Here is an 18,362-nt window from a genome sequence, read left to right on the forward strand (position 1 = left end):
GTTATGGAGCACTTTGCGCAAATTAGGTGGTAACCTGTGTGGAGTGGCAGCTATAGCCTTAGCCACTGTACCAGGTAGACTGGATGGACTATGCTAGTATTACCTGCCGTCATTTACTACCGTATGTTGTTACTATAGAGTCGCGTAGGCTTCTTTTTCGATTTCTCACACAGGTGAGACTATTATAAAATCAAGCCCCAAGTGTCAGAAATAGAGAATGCAACATAACATTAACATTAAAAATGCAATAAAGTCTGTAATGATACAAAATGCAAATTTGGTTTCTGCACATCCTGATATATTGAGTATTTTCATTAGGTTATGGACTACAAGATATGCAGGTACTTTTAACCCCACCTATGAGCCTGTTTTTGAATGCAAGGTGGCCACATAAATTGAATTTGTAAACCAGCTTATCTTACAGAGGTAGGAAGAACCTTGTTCTGTGATCAGCTGCCAGAGGTTCAAGGGCGCAGCAGTTTTTCAGGAGAATACTGGAGATAGTTTATAGAACATAGTGGTAATAGATATAAAACAAAAAGGAAAATAAGATGATACCTTTTTATTGGAATAACTTAGTATTTTTTTTTAATTAGGTTTCAAAGGCAATACCGTTTTCTTTGGGTCAGAAGGTATCATCTTCTCATTTTTTTTTCTATATTTATTATCTTAAATGTGGACTAGCACAGCAACCACACCACTTTATCCAAGATGGAGCACAGTGAGAAATATCTTTTCTTTAAGGTTTTTGGAGTTTTTTTTAAGGCATTGGTCTTCTTATTAACTAATCCCAGGTGCTCATATTCACACTCTTTGCTAGCGGATCCTTGTTCAGTTAACTGCTGGTAACAGTCTGTCTTCTGCTAATTCTTGGATCCATCGATGTGAGCAGAGCCAGAAAGAACTTCCTTTGGCAGATTCTTGTAGCCACATTCAAGCATGGCTGAGTGCTGTATATGGAAGAACTGAGCATGGACCTGGAGTTGAGATGGCATTTCTGAAGGGCAGCCCACCCCAAGAAGCCCCCTACACTACTACTACTACTTGACATTTCTAAAGCGCTACTAGGGTTACGCAGCGCTGTACAATTTAACATAGAAGGACAGTCCCTGCTCAAAGGAGCTTACAGTCTAAAGGACAAATGTACAGTCAGTCAAATAGGGGCAGTCTAGATTTCCTGAAAGGTATAAAGGTTAGGTGCCAAAAGCAACATTGAAGAGGTGGGCTTTGAGCAAGGATTTGAAGATGGGTAGGGAGGGGGCTTGGCGTAAGGGCTCAGGAAGTTTATTCCAAGCATAGGGTGAGGCGAGGCACACACAGTCTTGAGTGCTAAACCCTGCAAATTTATTTGAAAGCAGAACATCTGGCTTTGGTTTTCACTCATGAACCAGTGTTTAAAAAAAAAAAGCAGCGAGAGAAATGTGTGTAGCTTCATTACTTAAAAGGAAATGACTATAAGTCATTGGGAGTCTGCATCTTGAAGTGAAGAAGGAAGTACTTGGCAGGATTTTCAGTGGGGACTGCATGTGTGTAAATAATTAAAGAAGCAAGTAGTTGGCAGCAGTCCTCAAAGGCCTTATGCTGCGGTCAGGGGAAGCTTTCCACACTTAGCCTGAATGATTTTGTGGGAGCCCAGGGGGAACTTCTTTAGCAGAGCTTGCTGCCTGCGGAAATTCATATACCAATGAAGAATTGCATGTGTGCCTGTGCAGTTATTTTCTGTGGAAGGTTCTCTACTCCCTGGCAAGTCCTTGTGGGTTGAAAGAGAAGTGTATTATCTTGCTATGTTTGATTGTTAGTTGCTTAAAATGTTTACATTTTTCTGTGACCTGTTGCTTAAGATGTTTTTTGTTTCTTGCTTTGTGTGTGTGTTTTGTTTTTTTTATTTACAGAGTAAAGGGACTGGGCTTCAGCAGACTTCTGGGCGCCCTGACGAGCCCTTGTGGGTTAAAAGTTGTATGCCTGCCTAGTAATGAGAAGGTCTGGGGGTGAGTGGCTTTTTTCTTTTAACCACTGAATGCCCTCCTTCCCTTGCCCCCCCCCCCCCCCCCACTTCTCCTTATGAATTGATTTGTAGGGCAGGGGTTCCATTCTCATAGCTTTAACCTATTACATAGATTGCCCCCTGTTTTCAATGAAACACCATATATTAAGCTATTTTAAGACTTCAAATATTTTGCTATTTTATTATTCTGTTATGGTTTTTGTGTTTGTTGTAATTTTATTTTACTATTGCCACTATTTCTGTTTTGTTACTTTGCATTGTGCTTGAGCCCTTCTTGTCTAAGTGGATAAGAAATGCTGCAATAAATTAAGTTAAAACTGATTCTTTCTAATGTTAATCTGTTTCTTACTGCCTTGATTAGATCATAAGCTCTGTGAGACAGGGACAGTCTCTTAAATGTGTTGCGTTATATATGTTTGGCAGTAGAAGTTGTCTATTATCTCCTGCAGATTAGAGAACATGAAGGTGGTGGGAGGCAGCACTAGATTAACAGCAGCTACTACTGCACAGTAGGATTGAGGTGCATTGGCAGAATTTAATTTAATCAAGCATTTTTAGTCCACTTAACTAAAAGCTCAAGGAAAAGTACAATGTAAAGTAAATTAAATAACATTAACTCACAAATTAATAAACCCACCCACTTAACATTCCAACCAGTCACAATAAATTAATACTAAAAATTAACAAAAGCACAACATTACAAAAATAAAAATATTTAAAAACAAAATAAACCTAACCCAACCAATAGTCCCCTTGATGTATAGTTAACCTACGTTCTCAGAAAAGTGTAACAAACAGCCAAGTTTTTTGTCGCTTCTGAAATTTATTCCATACGATTCCAAAGTTCTAGTGCCACACCAGGGGCGTAGCCAGACCTTATGGTGGGAGGGGGCCAGAGCCCGAGGTTGGGGGCCCACTTGGCCACCAGGGCCTTATTTTTTTGGATATGAGGGGGAGTTAGGGGGGCTGGAGATCACTGGATCTTACAAAACTAAGCCAAACAAGTATAAAATAGATTTGCCACCCAGGAACGCTAGAAGATTCTTGGGACTTCACTTCCCTAGCTGTAAAGGTCTAAAATACAAACTACTACATGCGTCCTGTTTGTCCTATATTGGCACGCAGCTGTGGAATGCATTGCCAACTGATCTGAAAAATATTCATGACCTTATCAACTTTCAGAAATCACTAAAGACCTTCCTTTTTAATAAGACGTACCACACTAATCAACAATAGGAACTCTAACATATCAATACTTACCTGACAATCTGTTTATTTTCTGATTTATTGAACTGATTATATCCATTATGTTATACCTGTTCTTTTTGTAACTAATTATCTGTCTACTCTTGAATGGCGCTTGACATGATGAAATATTGTAAGCTACATTGAGTCTGCAAATAGGTGGGAAAATGTGGGATACAAATACAACAAATAAATAAATAAAATAAAACCAAAACATACAAGGGATTTTCTCACTTTTCTTTTTTTTTTTCCATGATATTTTATTGGTTTTAATATAGTGATAACAACATAGAACAGTAAAGAAAAAGGCAAAATATGGTATTGCATAACAAAGAGAGTGTGCCAGGGAGATGTACAAAGATATCTACAAAAACAAAATTACCCTTAGTAGTAATTATCATTTTCTCACTTTTCTGAATTTTAGGTGCCAGGTTTTATTTTTATTTGGGAATATTTATGTATGACATTTGTATCCCACATTATCCAGATCAAGTTTAGGTTTAATGTGGTTCACAATGAAGTAAGAACATATGATAGAACAAGGAAGTTTCTAGATGATTTGGATGCATTATGTTTAGGTAGTTTGATAAGATTTTGCATGGAAAGTGGGGAAAGACCACATAAGATTTGATAAGCCAAATGCACATAATTTGAATATAATTCTTGAATTTATTGGGAGCCAATGTAGCTTCATTAATAAAGGAACTTCTTTATTAATGAAGCTACATTGACTCCTAATAAATGTATTAGCGAGTAGCAGAGTTGTAGTTTTAGGTGCCCAAATGATCTGGTCCATCTGATTTTTCCAGCCCTAGTCAGATGCTTGAAACTGTGTCATGAATATTCATTTGGGAATACTGAAAGCCTGGCATCCGCTGTCTCTGCCTAGAGGCAGAAGATTAAACTAGGTCACCTCTTTTTGGCCTTTTACTGTTTGAAGCTCAAATGCACTGGCTTCTTGTCCTTAACCAGAGCAGTGAATTTTCATTCCAGTTTTTCTATTTATATTTCAACAGTGCATTAATTACCACTACTTTTTTTTTTTTTTTTAATGAGTCTTGAACTAGTTTCCTTGCTTAAAAAGCTTTAGTCACAGACTCAAGTATAATAACCTGGGAAGATGGTCTCATCAAGACTTACTCCATTCCCCCATACGAAAATTTAGAATTGATGTAAAGTGGCTTTTTCAGTGTCCTGCATACATGCGCCTTATTTGAACTCTCACAAAAATATTTAAACATTCTCTAGACTGCTTCTCTAAAATGTGCTACTAAATAGCCCCTCCAACTGTCCCGCCCCAGAAGTGCTTCTACTGGTTTCCTATGCAACAACTTACTGTTTAAGCATGTTGACTTTTCTCCACATGCATTCCTGGCCTTCCCTGCTAATAGACCCAGTGTTAAAAAATAATTTTAGTGAGAGAGATGAATTAATTCCTCCTTCTCTCATTTTGTAGGTGGTACAGGTGAAGCTGACAGGAAGAGAAGGTGGAAATGGAACTGCCAAATCATGCCAAACAACTGCTATTGCAGCTAAACCAGCAACGAGCCAAAGGTTTCCTCTGTGACGTCATTATCGTTGTAGAAAATGCTCTGTTTCGTGCCCACAAAAATATTTTAGCAGCAAGCAGCATGTACTTTAAGTCTCTCGTCCTTCATGACAATTTGATAAACTTGGATACGGACATGGTGAATCCTACTGTGTTCCGACAGATTTTGGACTTTATCTATACTGGGAAACTATTAAGTGACCAGCCTGGTGAACAGAACTTCAGTGCCCTCCTCACTGCAGCAAGCTACCTCCAACTTCATGATTTGGCTGCTCTTTGTCGTAAGAAACTAAAACGAAGCAACAAACCTTTTGCTGGCAGGGTAGGTGCCCCCCTTGCCAGAGCTGCTAGAAGTCACAGACTCTCAGCAACCCCAGTTATCCAAACACGTTATTCAGGGTCAACGGACAACATCAAGGGCTCACTTTCAAAGGAACTCCAAAAAGGGAAGGTCTCTGATGATGAGGTCTTTCTTAGCAGCTCTAAACAAGAGAACTGCCATGCCCTACATCAGGTATCTAGCAAAAATGGCAGTAACAACTCCAAGGGAAGTGTAGGTGACCAAGAACTTGGCCTTGATCTGTCCAAAAAAAGTCCTCCCCTTTCCATCACACACTCACAAGATGACCTACCACACAATGACAGCCAGCAGGGCTCTCCCCAATCTGCCTCAGCATCTGCAGCCAACAGTGCCTCATTTGATGACTCAGTAACCAATTCCCAGAATGCAGACGATGGTGAACCCATGGAGATGGAAGCGACGGAAGAGAACCATTCCATATCAGAGACTGGGCAGCATAAGAACCTCCGTCAGTCGGCACGCAAGAAGGAGTGGATGAAGAAGGAGGGTGGCAGTGGTGGTGAGGAGAGTGAGCCACTGCCAAATGGTGTCATTGTTGGCCCTTTATCCAAGTCAGCAGAGCGGAACTCAAGTGGTACCTACAGCTCAGAGCAGTCTTTCCAGTGTAAAGAAGATGTGGAGAACGGAAAGGAGAACAGCGAAGAAAGTGGACAAAGTGAAAATGAGAGCAGTGGGCATACCAGTGCAAACTACGTCTACAGGCAAGAGGGGTTTGAGCCAGTAGCATATGGGGACAACTTGTATGTCTGTATTCCTTGCGGTAAAGGCTTCCCAAGCTCAGAGCAACTCAATGCCCATGTGGAGACACACACAGAAGAAGAACTTTATATCAAAGAAGATGATGCCTACTGCAAAGAGGAAGCGGAGGATCTGTCCACTCCAAACCAGACCTTCTCCACTGAATCCAGACCCTTCAAGTGTTCAGTATGTGAAAAGAGCTACAAGGATCCAGCCACTTTGCGACAGCATGAGAAGACCCATTGGTTAACACGGCCCTTCCCATGCAACATCTGTGGAAAGATGTTCACTCAGCGGGGCACCATGACACGACACATGCGCAGCCACTTAGGGTTGAAGCCCTTTGCTTGCGAGGAGTGTGGGATGCGCTTTACCAGGCAGTATCGACTGACGGAACATATGCGTGTCCACTCAGGGGAAAAGCCCTATGAATGTCAACTGTGTGGTGGAAAGTTCACCCAGCAACGGAACCTCATTAGCCATCTCCGTATGCACACCTCTCCTGTATAAGCCAAAGACTGCGGATCTCAAGGAAACGTGCTTCTCCCTATCCCACACAGTCATTATCTTTCTCAAGATTTGCTGCTTAAAGGGCACTTCACTGTCCAGTTCAGTCATGGGTAGACTGGAAGAAGGGGAATGGCCAGGGGATCTAATGAGCTTTAACTTAGTAATAATAATAATTGAAAAGAAACAAGTCCATAGTGGAACTGAAATTGTAACAAAGTGTTCTGTTAAAGCCACCTGTTCTGGCTGCCCTAATTTGAAGAATTAGCTTAGAGACAGTGCTCAGGAATGGAGGGATACTATATGGAGTACCCTCCTGCAGCATCAGCCTCACTTGTCTAATAGTGGGGTGGGCGAGGGGGCAGGTTGAATTTAACAGATGTAGATGGGCTGCAAGCCTCTCTGTGTCCCGGTTCCTCTATGGAGGATTATTTGTCTTATTTTTTTCCTTTCTGTGCCAGGAGCAGCCATCCTGGCATGGCATATGCAGGTCAGACATGGTTCATCCCAAGCCTCTGGCAAACTCTTAATTTTTATTCAGACTTAGAAAACAAAGAAACCTCAGCTTTAAGAAAATCACAGGACGTAGGAGTCCTAAGACATGCTCACCACTCCAAGCCTTGCACATTCCAGACTTGGTGTGAACTTGAACCCAGGGTAACCAGGTCTGACTTCAACCGTGGACTGAATGTAGAGGGGCTGACAGCTGTAGGCTGTGTGTGGGGGAGAACTGGGAAAGGGGTACACTGCATGGTTACTGCTTTCTTCTCATTGTGAACCCTCAGGCATGAAAGTACTTTGAGGGGAGAGTGTGTCCTTTGCGCAAATTCAACACGATTGTACTGAAAACCAACAATTTTTTTTTTTAATTAATTCCCCCTAGTCCTCCATCCTGTCACTTCTTCAGGTATTCCCATGACTGGACAATACTTTGGATGCCCTGAAATGTCTCTTATGTGAGTGGGGGGGGGGGGGGGTATTCTCTTTTTCACATTCTTTCATGTGGTATCCTTTCAAGGAATTGGAGGTACTTGGGTTTTCTGGTTTTGGTTTTGTTTAAGAAAAGCCAGTCATCCTGTTTCTGTGAATGTTTAACTGGAAGATCTGGGATGAATTATGTTTGCTGCAGACTGACCTGCTACAAGATTCCTTCGGTACAGTTCTCCTTTCCTTTCCTGCTTTTGTGTCTCCCCTCACTAAAGAGTGAGTCTGGGTAAGGACAGGCTCACTAACTTTGCTACCTCTTCAATTCTTCAGAACAATAAGATGGTTTAGTGATAGATGGTGGGTTTATTGTTTTGTTTTGTTTTTATTTTTCCTTGATGTAAGTATAAATGTAGAGAGTCAACATTAAATTAAGTTTGGAAATTTTTAACTACCCAGCTTTCATCAAACCAACCAACCTTGGCCAAAGAGAGCCAGAGATGAATTTTCAGCAACTCTATGCCATGTGGTCGTTATGAATGTGAAACTTGTCTGGCTTACTGACCCTAGATTCTGTGTTGGTGTGAGTGTCCGTACTGTGTCATACAGCATGTAAACTTGGTCATGAGGGATTTCTGGTCTAGCCCTGGTTGAAGGACTCCAGTGCAGCCTGCGTCCTGAAGAACAAGACACATAGGAAGAGAAAGTCCAGAGTGACCGAGGACTTGACAAGCCTTTTTATACAACATGTGAGGAATCAAATTGAATGGGTCTGTTGTATTGTTATGTGACTTATGGTTTTCTGGGGTGCTGCTTGTTACCTATGTGAAGTGCTAAGAGGACCTTTGAAACACACCAGTATCCAGAGTACAGTAAGCCATAAACAAACCAAAGTGTTTCATATCCTTCTCCGTAGCATGTGCTCCTGTTGAATTCTGCATCTGGGCACATAGCCTTCCCTGGCCCCCTAGCTTGGTTGGTTTGATTTCTCATACCTCCCCAAAATAGCTGGAAGTTTGGTTAAAAATTTTCACAGCAAAGTCAGAAACCAGCCTTTCTGCATTGAAACGTCTTTGGATGTTTGTGTTTGTACACAGACACAGCTATTTATTTTTTTGGTTCAAAACCATTCTCCTTTTGTCTGTAGGGTGTTGCAAATTGCAAAATCCTAGGTTTTTGTTCTTTTTTGTTTTGTTTTTGTTCTGTTCTATGTGTTTTTTTTTGTTTTGTTTTAGACCAAAAATAACTGTTAAAACTAAAGAAAAGAAGTATAAACTCAATTTTTGCATTTTTGGGGATTAGGATAAACTGTTAGATTATTTTAGATCCTTTGGTAAAGTGAGGAAAGTAGAACTCAGGCTCCCCCCAGTAAGGACCGTTTTAGCACTCTGACTGGGAGAGTGGAGTTCTCCTGCGTCTTGTCTCATGGCCCTCCTGAGTATTCTGGATTTTGAAGCGAGTGTTTTTCAGTAAGGGAAACGCTGTCTCTGAGCAGTGGCTGCCACTGCATCCAGACCTTTGTGCTGAGATTAATCTTTACTGTTTTTTTTTTTTTTTAACATTTTCAGGTACAAGGGTGAATGTATCATAAGCGCAAAATCCTCCTTGCCAAAAATAATGCCACTAAGAAATTTTGTAAAAACTGGTCCTTCACGGGGGGGGGGGAGGGAAAGTGAGAAGCTGCTCTCCTTCCCAAGATACTTTCTGCAGGGATACCAGTGCAAAAGGAGCCACTGGGTGTTTTTCCTGTATTTTTGCATGTCTGTTCCCAAAGTCTAAAAGTTTTACATTGGTCATCTCTTTGTCTGGGATGTGTCTAGTTCAGACCTCTCAAAATGGTTGCATTTACAGAGTAGAGCAATTGAGTCCAGGTCTTCAAAATGATGTCCTGGTGCAATCTATTTTCTCGCGTCTGTATGGGTAAGCTGTGAGGTTTGGGGTTGCTTTTCATTGGGACGTACTCCATTGTTTGATTCCTGAGAGGGTCTGAAGCTCTTTTGGGAGTAGGGTGAGGGGAAGAGAATGGTGGATTTTATTTTTTAATGCATAATAGATTTCCACCCGTAAGTACCATGGAACACTTTTGACCTCTGGCCTGAAATGTGCCACAGGAGAGAGTACGTGGAATTGTCTTTCACTGTGTTGGCTCCGCATGCCCCAGGATCTTTTCCCGAAATAAGCAGCAGTGGCGAATCATTTGGGAGTTTCTGGACTCATTGCTGTGTTTCATAGGAACCTGTAATTTAATTGTTTTTCTCAGCACTTAAAACAGTATGACAAAAAGTCTGTGTACAGCAGAAGGATTGTACAAATGGAAACCACCACTTTCCTTTCAGATAGTTTTGTGTTTCAGAGAAGAAATGGAAAAGAAAAACCTTTCCAAACTGTGACCAGTAGTAATAAGAATATTCACAAACTTCAGGGATTGTTTGGTCCCATGGAGGCACCAAACTCTCAACCACATTTTTGTGATATAGTGTTGTATCAAACATTTTCTGTATTTTAATGAAGAAAAAACAAAACACTAGTTTCATATTTAAGATTTTAAGAGATTTTGGGAAGGATTACACAAAGAGCCTCGAAAAACTGTTTAAATGAATCCCCCCGAGAGAGGCTGGGTAGCTCCAAATGTCTGTTTTAGTCTTTAGTTACAGAACATGTTCGCAGTAACAGGAAAATTAAAAAAAAAAATGTTAAGATTAAAGTAGCAAAAGTTGTGTTAAAAAAAAGAGAATAAAAGCTCAGACCCAAATTCACACCTATTTTTTAAACCAAAGCACATTTGAATGAGTAGAACCTCACATGGCTGACAAAAGAAATACAAATATATTTATCTCATTGTTTACATAAACTTTTACAGTTTCAGACCTCAACAAATCTAAGGGCCAGTCAAAATTAATCTTTTCTTTTTCCATAAAGGAGCAGAATGTGGGTTCTGATATGACTTAGTTTACAAACTGTTGAAGGCAGCAGTTCTGACTCGGTGTAGTCCTATTGCTGAGGGAGAGAGTGGAACGGGACTCCCCTGGGGCTGTTAAGGACCCCTTGGGTACCACATCTGATATGTAGCTTGTTTATCTTAAAAAGAAAATCTCAAACCAAGCAAAACTAGTAATGGGAGCAGCAGCAAGAGGAGCTCAGGCCCCTGTGCTCTCCTTCTTTCTGAAATCTGAAAGATGGTGTCTCATGGGCCTTTCTATGCTGCAAATCAAATGCACCCTGGAAAGTTGTAGAAATTGGAGGCTGCATGAGCAATACATTGTCACCCTGCTCTGCAAGTTGGGTTTTCTTACTTATTCTGAAGAAAACTGCAAATTAAAACTCTCCTCCAGAGATCGGAGACATGAAAGATCCATGTGGCCTTGAGGGGCCATGTAATTGTTGGCCCTCGTTTTGATCTCAGCCTGTTTGAAGACAGCCCAGGTGTTTCGTGTGTTCTCCCGGGCTCCAAGCTTGGTCATTTCCGTTAACTTCATTTCATGGTCTTGTACTGTCAAGCTCTTATTGTGTAAGATCAGGGCATGAGCAGAAAACCTTTGGAGCAAGTCTGGGCATCTCATGGTAGAATTGTTGAAATAATTGACTCCATCCCCTAATATCATGACAGACTATACACTTCCTATATGAAACAAAAAGTATTCTGATCTCGGTTGGTAAATCTACCAAGCGGGATGGTTCTGTAGAATACTGCTAAGCCAAAAAAAAAATTTACAAAAAGTTAAAAACACAGATCGTTTTATATATGATATTTTGTCTTTCTGTATCAAAAGCCTCTTGGAGCATTTGAGAAGGTAATGGAAAAACAGAATATTAATTTTGCCTGGTCTTCTATCTAAGAAAGATGGTGCAGACACTTTTAACAGTGTTGTTTTTGTATCAATATGTATTTACAGTAATGAATGTATTTATTTCGCAGATTCTGTATGCACAGTTTTGCAATGGATTAAAAAAATGTATTGCAAAGCTGGATATGTGTATGCAGGGTCATTCCTACAGAATATCGATAGAAAAAAAAACAGAATAGCCATAACCCATAACCTGTGAAGACTGTGCAGAGACTGGACTTTTGCAGCTTTGCCTAGGAAAGGAATTTTTCCTCTATTTAATGTTTCCAGTTACCATATACGCTTTGAAAGATTCCTGTTCTCTTTTTTTTTTTTTTTTTTTTTAATTATAATTTTATTTTATGTTTAGCATTGTTGTCAAGCAGTGCTGGTTCACAGTCTGTGGTCGCATTGACTGAGTTTGCTTCAGTTCTAAAGCACAGGAGTGTTGTCTCCATGGGAAACATCTGGGTCTGGCAGAGGCAGTGTCCACCTTGGAATGGGAGAAGGGATGCAGCTTCTGGATTTTGCAGACTCTCCCTTTAGCACAGGGGTGGGCCACAACCCAGTTGGGTTTTCAAGATTTCCACGATGAATATGCATGAAAGCTATTTGCATACAGTGGAAGCAGTACATGGAAATCAATCTCGTCCATATTCCTTGTGTAAATCTGGAAAACCTAACTCTTTTGTGGCTCTTCAGGACTGTGATTTCCCACCCCTGCTTTAGCACATCATTTCCTTTGGAAGCAATAATGATCTGTATGCCGGGCTCCCCTCAGGACAATTATAAAGCTAGGCTTTCTCCTACCTCTTACTTAAGGTGGCCTACTCTGGATGTTAAGCTGAAGCCCAGCATGAGCTGTTGGATTGGTTTAACATGACCATGGAATCTGATAAAGACGGTCCTTCAATCTATGCCCACCAGGCCATGGCAGAAATCTAGCTATGGCCAGGATCTCCTTAGATAGGGATGAGGTACTTTCCAAGCTGGGCACCCAAAGGATGTTCCCAAATTAGCAACAATTAGATTGGAGAAAGATTTTTAGCAGTCATTGAACTCTTTAAAACCACCTGTCTGGGATGATGGGCTGTAGGCAGCCTCTTTGCTCCGTTATGAACCTGTATATTTAGAGTTTCAGGAATCTGAGGCTGAAAGAAGTGTAGAGGGTTGGTGTGGCTGAAAAAAGGCCAGACATTTATTGAGCCTCACCACCTTTTGGGTCCCTGCTGTGGGCAAATGCAGAGGAAACTGGAAAAGTCTTTTGCTCCTGAACCCAATTCAGCAGCAACGAAAAGACCCCCTCCTTTTTTTTTTTTTTTTTTTTTAATCTGGCCATCTGCGCAGAAGTGAGAGATTACACACTAGCTGTATCAGTACATTCAAATATCAAGCTCCTGTAACTATTGTACAATGAGTTGCTTTAAGGATAGATGAGATGGTTTTTTTCCCTGCGATTATCCGGAATAGGTAGAATAAGATATCAATAAAGCATGAACAATTCTACCTCATACACAATAAGTTTGAGGGCACTCTGACAGGCACACCATAAAAAAGTGGAGAAAAAAATACTTCAGAACTTCCGGTTCCACCTCGTTTTTAAAGGACACGCCTTAGATATAATGAGGGAACCGTTTACAATCATATATCTTCACAAAAAAAACTCCACATAATCTTTCAAAGGAGCATTGTCATGTGCCACCACAAACCTTGTAGGAGACTTAATTCACTTATCCAAGCTTGGAAATGGTACTTAATTTAATTTGCTGATGTCTTCGCCATTCGATCCAGACCTCAATGCTGTATGTTCTCAACATTCGAGGAATGTTGAGAACATACAGCATTGAGGTCTGGATCAAATGGCGAAGACATCAGCACCAGTGGCGTTCCTAGGTGGGGGCGGTCCGCCCCGGGTGCATGCCGCTGGGGGGGTGCCGTGCGCGCCTGTCCTCCGTTGGTCCATGCTTCTTCTCTGCCCCAGAACAGGTTACTTCCTGTTCCGGGGCAGAGAAGAAGCATGGACCAATGGAGGGCAGGCACGCACGGCACCCCCCCTCCAGTGGCGTGCACCTGGCGGGGGGGGGGTCCTTTGCAGGGGTGTCCTTTCGCCGGGGGGGGGGGCCGCGCTGCATGGGGGGGGCACATCGGCGATCCGCCCCGGGTGCCAGCCCCCCCAGGAACGCCACTGATCAGCACATTAAAGTTAAGTACCATTTCCAAGCTTGGATAAGTGAATTAAGTCTCCTACAAGGTTTGTGGTGGCACATGACAATGCTCCTTTGAAAGATTATGTGGAGTTTTTTTTGTGAAGATATATGATTGTAAACGGTTCCCTCATTATATCTAAGGCGTGTCCTTTAAAAACGAGGTGGAACCGGAAGTTCTGAAGTCTTTTTTTTTTCTCCACTTTTTTATGGTGTGCCTGTCAGAGTGCCCTCAAACTTATTGTGTATGAGGTAGAATTGTTCATGGTTTCCCCCCCCCCCCCCCCATTTTGAGTATGGTGTATATGGGGGGAGGGGAGCTTCAGTATTTCTGAACCCTTAACATTGCTGACAAAAAAATTCCATAACTTTACCATAGTCTGAAATATTCCTGTTGATAGAGGTGGTGAAAATTACTCCTTCCTCTTAGAAAACGGCCCCCTGGCAATAGAATTGGCATGAGGCTGCAAGCTGAATTATCAGTTTGTTTTTGATTTAAGGTAGGAAGAAATAAAGGTCAACCAACATGTTGTAGGTGATACTCTTATTCTGAACGAACTTTATACCCTTATTTCTACAGACAAGTACAGTCCCCTTGACTTAGAATGAGAGGAGGCATGTGCATTTCCTACATTTAAGTGACTGTGTGCAAAACAGTCCTGACTGCATTAATGGAATTTCACAGTGTCATGTCTGACGCTGGACTTGGGAGTGTTTGATCCAGAGCGCTAGAATTAAACACTATTGGTTTCCTTCCACAATCTGACTAGACTGTACAAAAGCTGTCCCCCAGGTCACACACATCCTGCAGTTCAGATTGCTTGCTGCCCCTGCCAGGAGCTCAGTCCAAGACTGGTGATAGGGTTGTTGGCCCATGGTTGCGTGCAAGGGCAGACCAAGCCAGTCAGATTTTCAGGAAACCCACGATGAATATGCAAGAGAAATTTTCACACACTGCATCCATTGTATGCAAATTTCTCATACGTAGTCACTGTGGTTATCCTAAAATCCAAATTGGCATGCTGTGCCTCAATAACTGGGTTGAGAACCCCTTTACCAGAGGGATCCATAGGTGAAAAAGAGGAAATGTTTTAGGGATTTTTTTTTTAATTAAGATGTGAGACAATAAATAAAGCACTAAAGATAAAGCCAGAGTATGGGTCAGACCAGAATGGATATGTTAATCGAACTGGAAAATAAGTACATTTTGGTCCGTTTTCTAAAGCTTGTTCATGCTGAAGCCCTGGCCAATCCTGGGGACAACACTCCTGTGATACTTTCACTTTCCTTCAAGTGTTTGAAATTCAGGTCAGAGCCACAAATTTCAGTGGCTCAAACTCAAGTGTCATAAAAAATAGAGAATACAGAACTTGTAATAAAATGATCTCCGCAGTCAGATTTGCAGTCTTAATGTACAGTGATGAGAAACTGTTATTTTATGATCTTTCCATTAAAAAGCCTGATTGAAAATAGTTTCTAAAGCCTTGTGTCTGATTTGGTGTTTTGGATTTTTGATCTCTAAACTGGCGCTTTTCACTCATAAGAGGAGGTAGTCATTCCTAAGACTACTCACTTCACGTCTGTATCTTTCGTAAAGAAACGATACCTGTCTAGAGTGTGTGCCCTTTCCTGGAGCTCTTTGAGTTTCAAATAGATTACATGTCTGCTGAATCATACTGACTGAGCTGGACGGACTGGTCTCCCACTATCCCCAATCCACATAGCAGGTCACTAGCCTAGAGGTGAGTTGGAAATCTTACACCAGTGAACATATGTGACTGAATTAATATCCAGAAACTGCATGTGAACGTCTGAAACCTGGACAAAATGGTCCCTGGAATGCAAAGTGCCATTAGTTCTTTGGGGGGGGGGGGGGGGGGGAATTGTGCTATGTGAGTGGTGATCCAACACAAAATATTCAAAACTAATTATAAAGATGAGTCCAAAAACTCAGGTACATTGTTCCTAGTGTTATGCCAAGTGCTCATCGAAAGTAATTACTTCTCAACTTAAAGTAATTTAGTTATGGTAATTTAAATTACATAGCAGGAAAAGTAAAGTACTGATAACTAATTTCTGGTCCTTTACTTCAGAACATGACATGCATGCAGCAGTTTTATTCAATCAAATAAACATAGTTTAATAAAAACAGCTTTTGCAATAAACATATGCAATTGTCTATACTGGAGCACAGTTCAATTAAACCAGAGTTAAGCTACCTTCATTGATTGAGCAGCTATGTGCCATGGAAGTTTACAGTCTCAGACAAAGAACATTGAAGTACCATCCTCAATTTATGGTTTTCCTTTTAGCCAAAAGTCCAAGTAGAGATGTGTGTATGTGGTAGTGCCGTCCTTCAAATTCTGATGAGAACCCTGTGCCAGAGCCGGTGGTGGGAGGCGGGGCTGGTGGTTGGGAGGCGGGGATAGTGCTGGGCAGACTTATACGGTCTGTGCCCTGAAGAGGACAGGTACAAATCAAGGTAGGGTATACACAAAAAGTAGCACATATGAGTTGATCTTGTTGGGCAGACTAGATGGACCGTGCAGGTCTTTTTCTGCAGTCATCTACTATGTTACTATGTATGTTATGGTCTATGCTATACATTTCTCCTTGTATCTGCTCAGGACAGGGTAATATTAGAAGAGGTCCTTCTGTGGTGGCCAGAAACTCCCCAGTGCTGGCAGATGGGGCACGTTGCAGGGATCAGCACTGCACCCCCCCCCCCCCCTGCATACATACTCAGGTTTTGCACATGCACAAACACTGAGCACATATTGGGGACAGGGCCAGCACGGCAGCAGCCCATGGAAAGTGCCACCAACTGTGAGCATGGGAATTTCTGGCTCCTGAAGAATCTTTTCTGACAACTTGGGGATCCTTCTCAGCCGTAGCAATGGTACCACAATCTTTGGAGGGGGGGGGCAGGTTCCCTTGGGCCTCTCCTGTGCCACTATCAACATGCAGTCAGTTACACATGATCCAGCCATTATCAACTATGATCCAATACCAGCCCATTGCATGTAGACTATACATAATAAGGGTATCAGTATATGTGGTAAAGGGTACTAGTCAAAAGAAGACAGTGAGGTAAATCCGAGGAGGATAACAACGAAGTCCTTATTGAAGATACTTAAAAATTGACCCGACATGGCTGTGTTTTGGCCCGAAGGCCTGCCTCAGGGGTCTTGGTAAATCTCTGATGTTCCAGTATAGTACTCTACAATAGGGAAATTTAATGCAAGAATCTGGCAGTCAAAATCCTTTGTTTATCCTCTGTCTTTGGCAGATACAAATCAAGGTAAGGTTTACACAAGAAGTAGCACATATGAGTTTATCTTGTTGGGCAGACTAGATGGACCATGCAGTTATTTTTCTGCCATCTACTATGTTACTATGCCTTTTAAAACCGCTGAATAAAAGTTGCCGTGTTGGCCTTTGGGCCGAAACATGGCTGTGTCGGGTCGTTTTTTAAGTATCTTCAATAAAGTCTTCTTTGTTATCCTCCTTGGATTTACTTCACTGTCTTCTTTTTACTTCTTATGTCTTCGCGAGGTTTTTTCCCCCTCCTTTTTGGTTGTATTGTAAAGGGTTCTAGCCCAGTAAACAGTGCATGCATATAGTAAAAAGCAGGGGTGAGCAAACCACAGCCCATGGACCAGAATCGGCCCACAAACACTCGATCTAGTTTGTTCTTCCACAAAAACTATTTAATTGGATAAATAAAGATGGTGGCTCCAAGATGGCACTGTGCTAAGGCACCTGCGACAGCTGTTCAGTTCTCTGCATTTTTCTTTTGTCTAAAGTGGTCTTGTCAGATGTTATTATGGGCAACAAGAGGAAGGGGCAGCTTCAAATATGTTCCCCTGCAGTTGTTACAATGCCTGGTTTTCCGCAGACTACACTTGAGGGCTTGCAAACGCCAGAGCTTTCCAGCAGTGTCAGTACCTAGAGCCAATGGTGACAAATGCTCCACTCAGGCCTTTTCTCTATTACGTCCTACCCTTCTGATGCAATTTCCTGTTTTTGGTGGGCAGGATCTGGCAGCTGGCAGAGGAAAAGCTTTGCCACTGCTGGCTCCAGATGCTTTCTGGCTTTGACATAGTTTGCTGGCGATCTCGGACAGGTTTGGAGGGTGGGGGGGAGGGGGCTCATAGCAGACAGATGACTGGGCAGAGTGGAGGAAAGGATGCCAGATTCAGGGGAATGGAGGGAGTGAGATGCCAGATTATGGGAGAAGGGAAGCAACAGAGAGGCAGACTGCTGAACAGGTGTGTGTAATGCGATTATCTTCGTTCAATTACCATTACCTATGAAAAGTTATTAACTACAGTAATACCTTTACTATAGTTAATAAGTAGTTAACTCAGTAATTTAATTACATTGACAAAGTAATTAACTACTGTAACTTGTTACTAGTAGCTGATTGTCCCCTTTGAATACGTTGTACTGATGTTGAAATGATCCCTGTAGTAATGGAATGAAGTGGGTTACAGACTGAACTTTAGCTGGACAAGGCTGTGCTGAAGAGTAGGTGCCAGTGGCGTAGCCACAAGTGGGCCTAGGTGGGCCAGGGCCCACCTACTTAGGGTTCAGGCCCACCCAACAGTAGCACACATTTAGTGGTAGCTAGTGGGGATCTCAAGCTCTGCCACCCGAAGACTTCCCCCTGATGGTAACAAAAATGCTACTGTCCACGATACTGGCACCTGCACATACTCAGTTTTCAGCGAATGCCTGCTGCAGACTGCCAAGGTGGAAAGAAGTGTTTTCCCACCAGCTGAGATATTTTTTTGGTGGTGGTGGTGGTGGGAGGGGGGGGGAGGAGAACACTTGGTGCCCACCCACTTCTTGCCTAGGCCCACCCAAAATCTGTTGTCTGGCTACGCCCCTGGTAGGTGCAAAGCTGTAATATTAGCGAATGGGTCACTCTTGGTCACCTTGGCACTAGCTAGGGACTGAAAGCTTTACGCGTTGGTGTCTCCATGTAATATTGGTGCCTCAC

The 18,362-nt window shown here is 42.1% G+C and overlaps 1 protein-coding gene across 1 annotated transcript; it reads left to right on the top strand.

Annotated features, from left to right (window-relative positions):
- Positions 1-1,926: 1,926 nt before the first annotated feature.
- On the top strand, positions 1,927-8,530 carry HIC2 (HIC ZBTB transcriptional repressor 2). The gene is made up of 2 exons (XM_030218417.1): positions 1,927-1,988; positions 4,707-8,530. Exon 2 carries the CDS (start codon positions 4,744-4,746, stop codon positions 6,406-6,408), a length of 1,665 nt encoding a protein of 554 aa, XP_030074277.1. The 5' UTR covers positions 1,927-1,988; positions 4,707-4,743; the 3' UTR covers positions 6,409-8,530.
- The last annotated feature ends 9,832 nt before the right edge of the window (positions 8,531-18,362 follow it).

The sequence above is a fragment of the Microcaecilia unicolor genome, chromosome 11 (genome assembly GCF_901765095.1).
Source record: "Microcaecilia unicolor chromosome 11, aMicUni1.1, whole genome shotgun sequence".
Classification (NCBI taxonomy): domain Eukaryota; kingdom Metazoa; phylum Chordata; class Amphibia; order Gymnophiona; family Siphonopidae; genus Microcaecilia; species Microcaecilia unicolor.

Coding starts and splice junctions, on each gene's coding strand:
- HIC2 (XM_030218417.1), top strand. CDS start 4,744: ATGGAACTGCCAAATCATGCCAAACAACTGCTATTGCAGCTAAACCAG.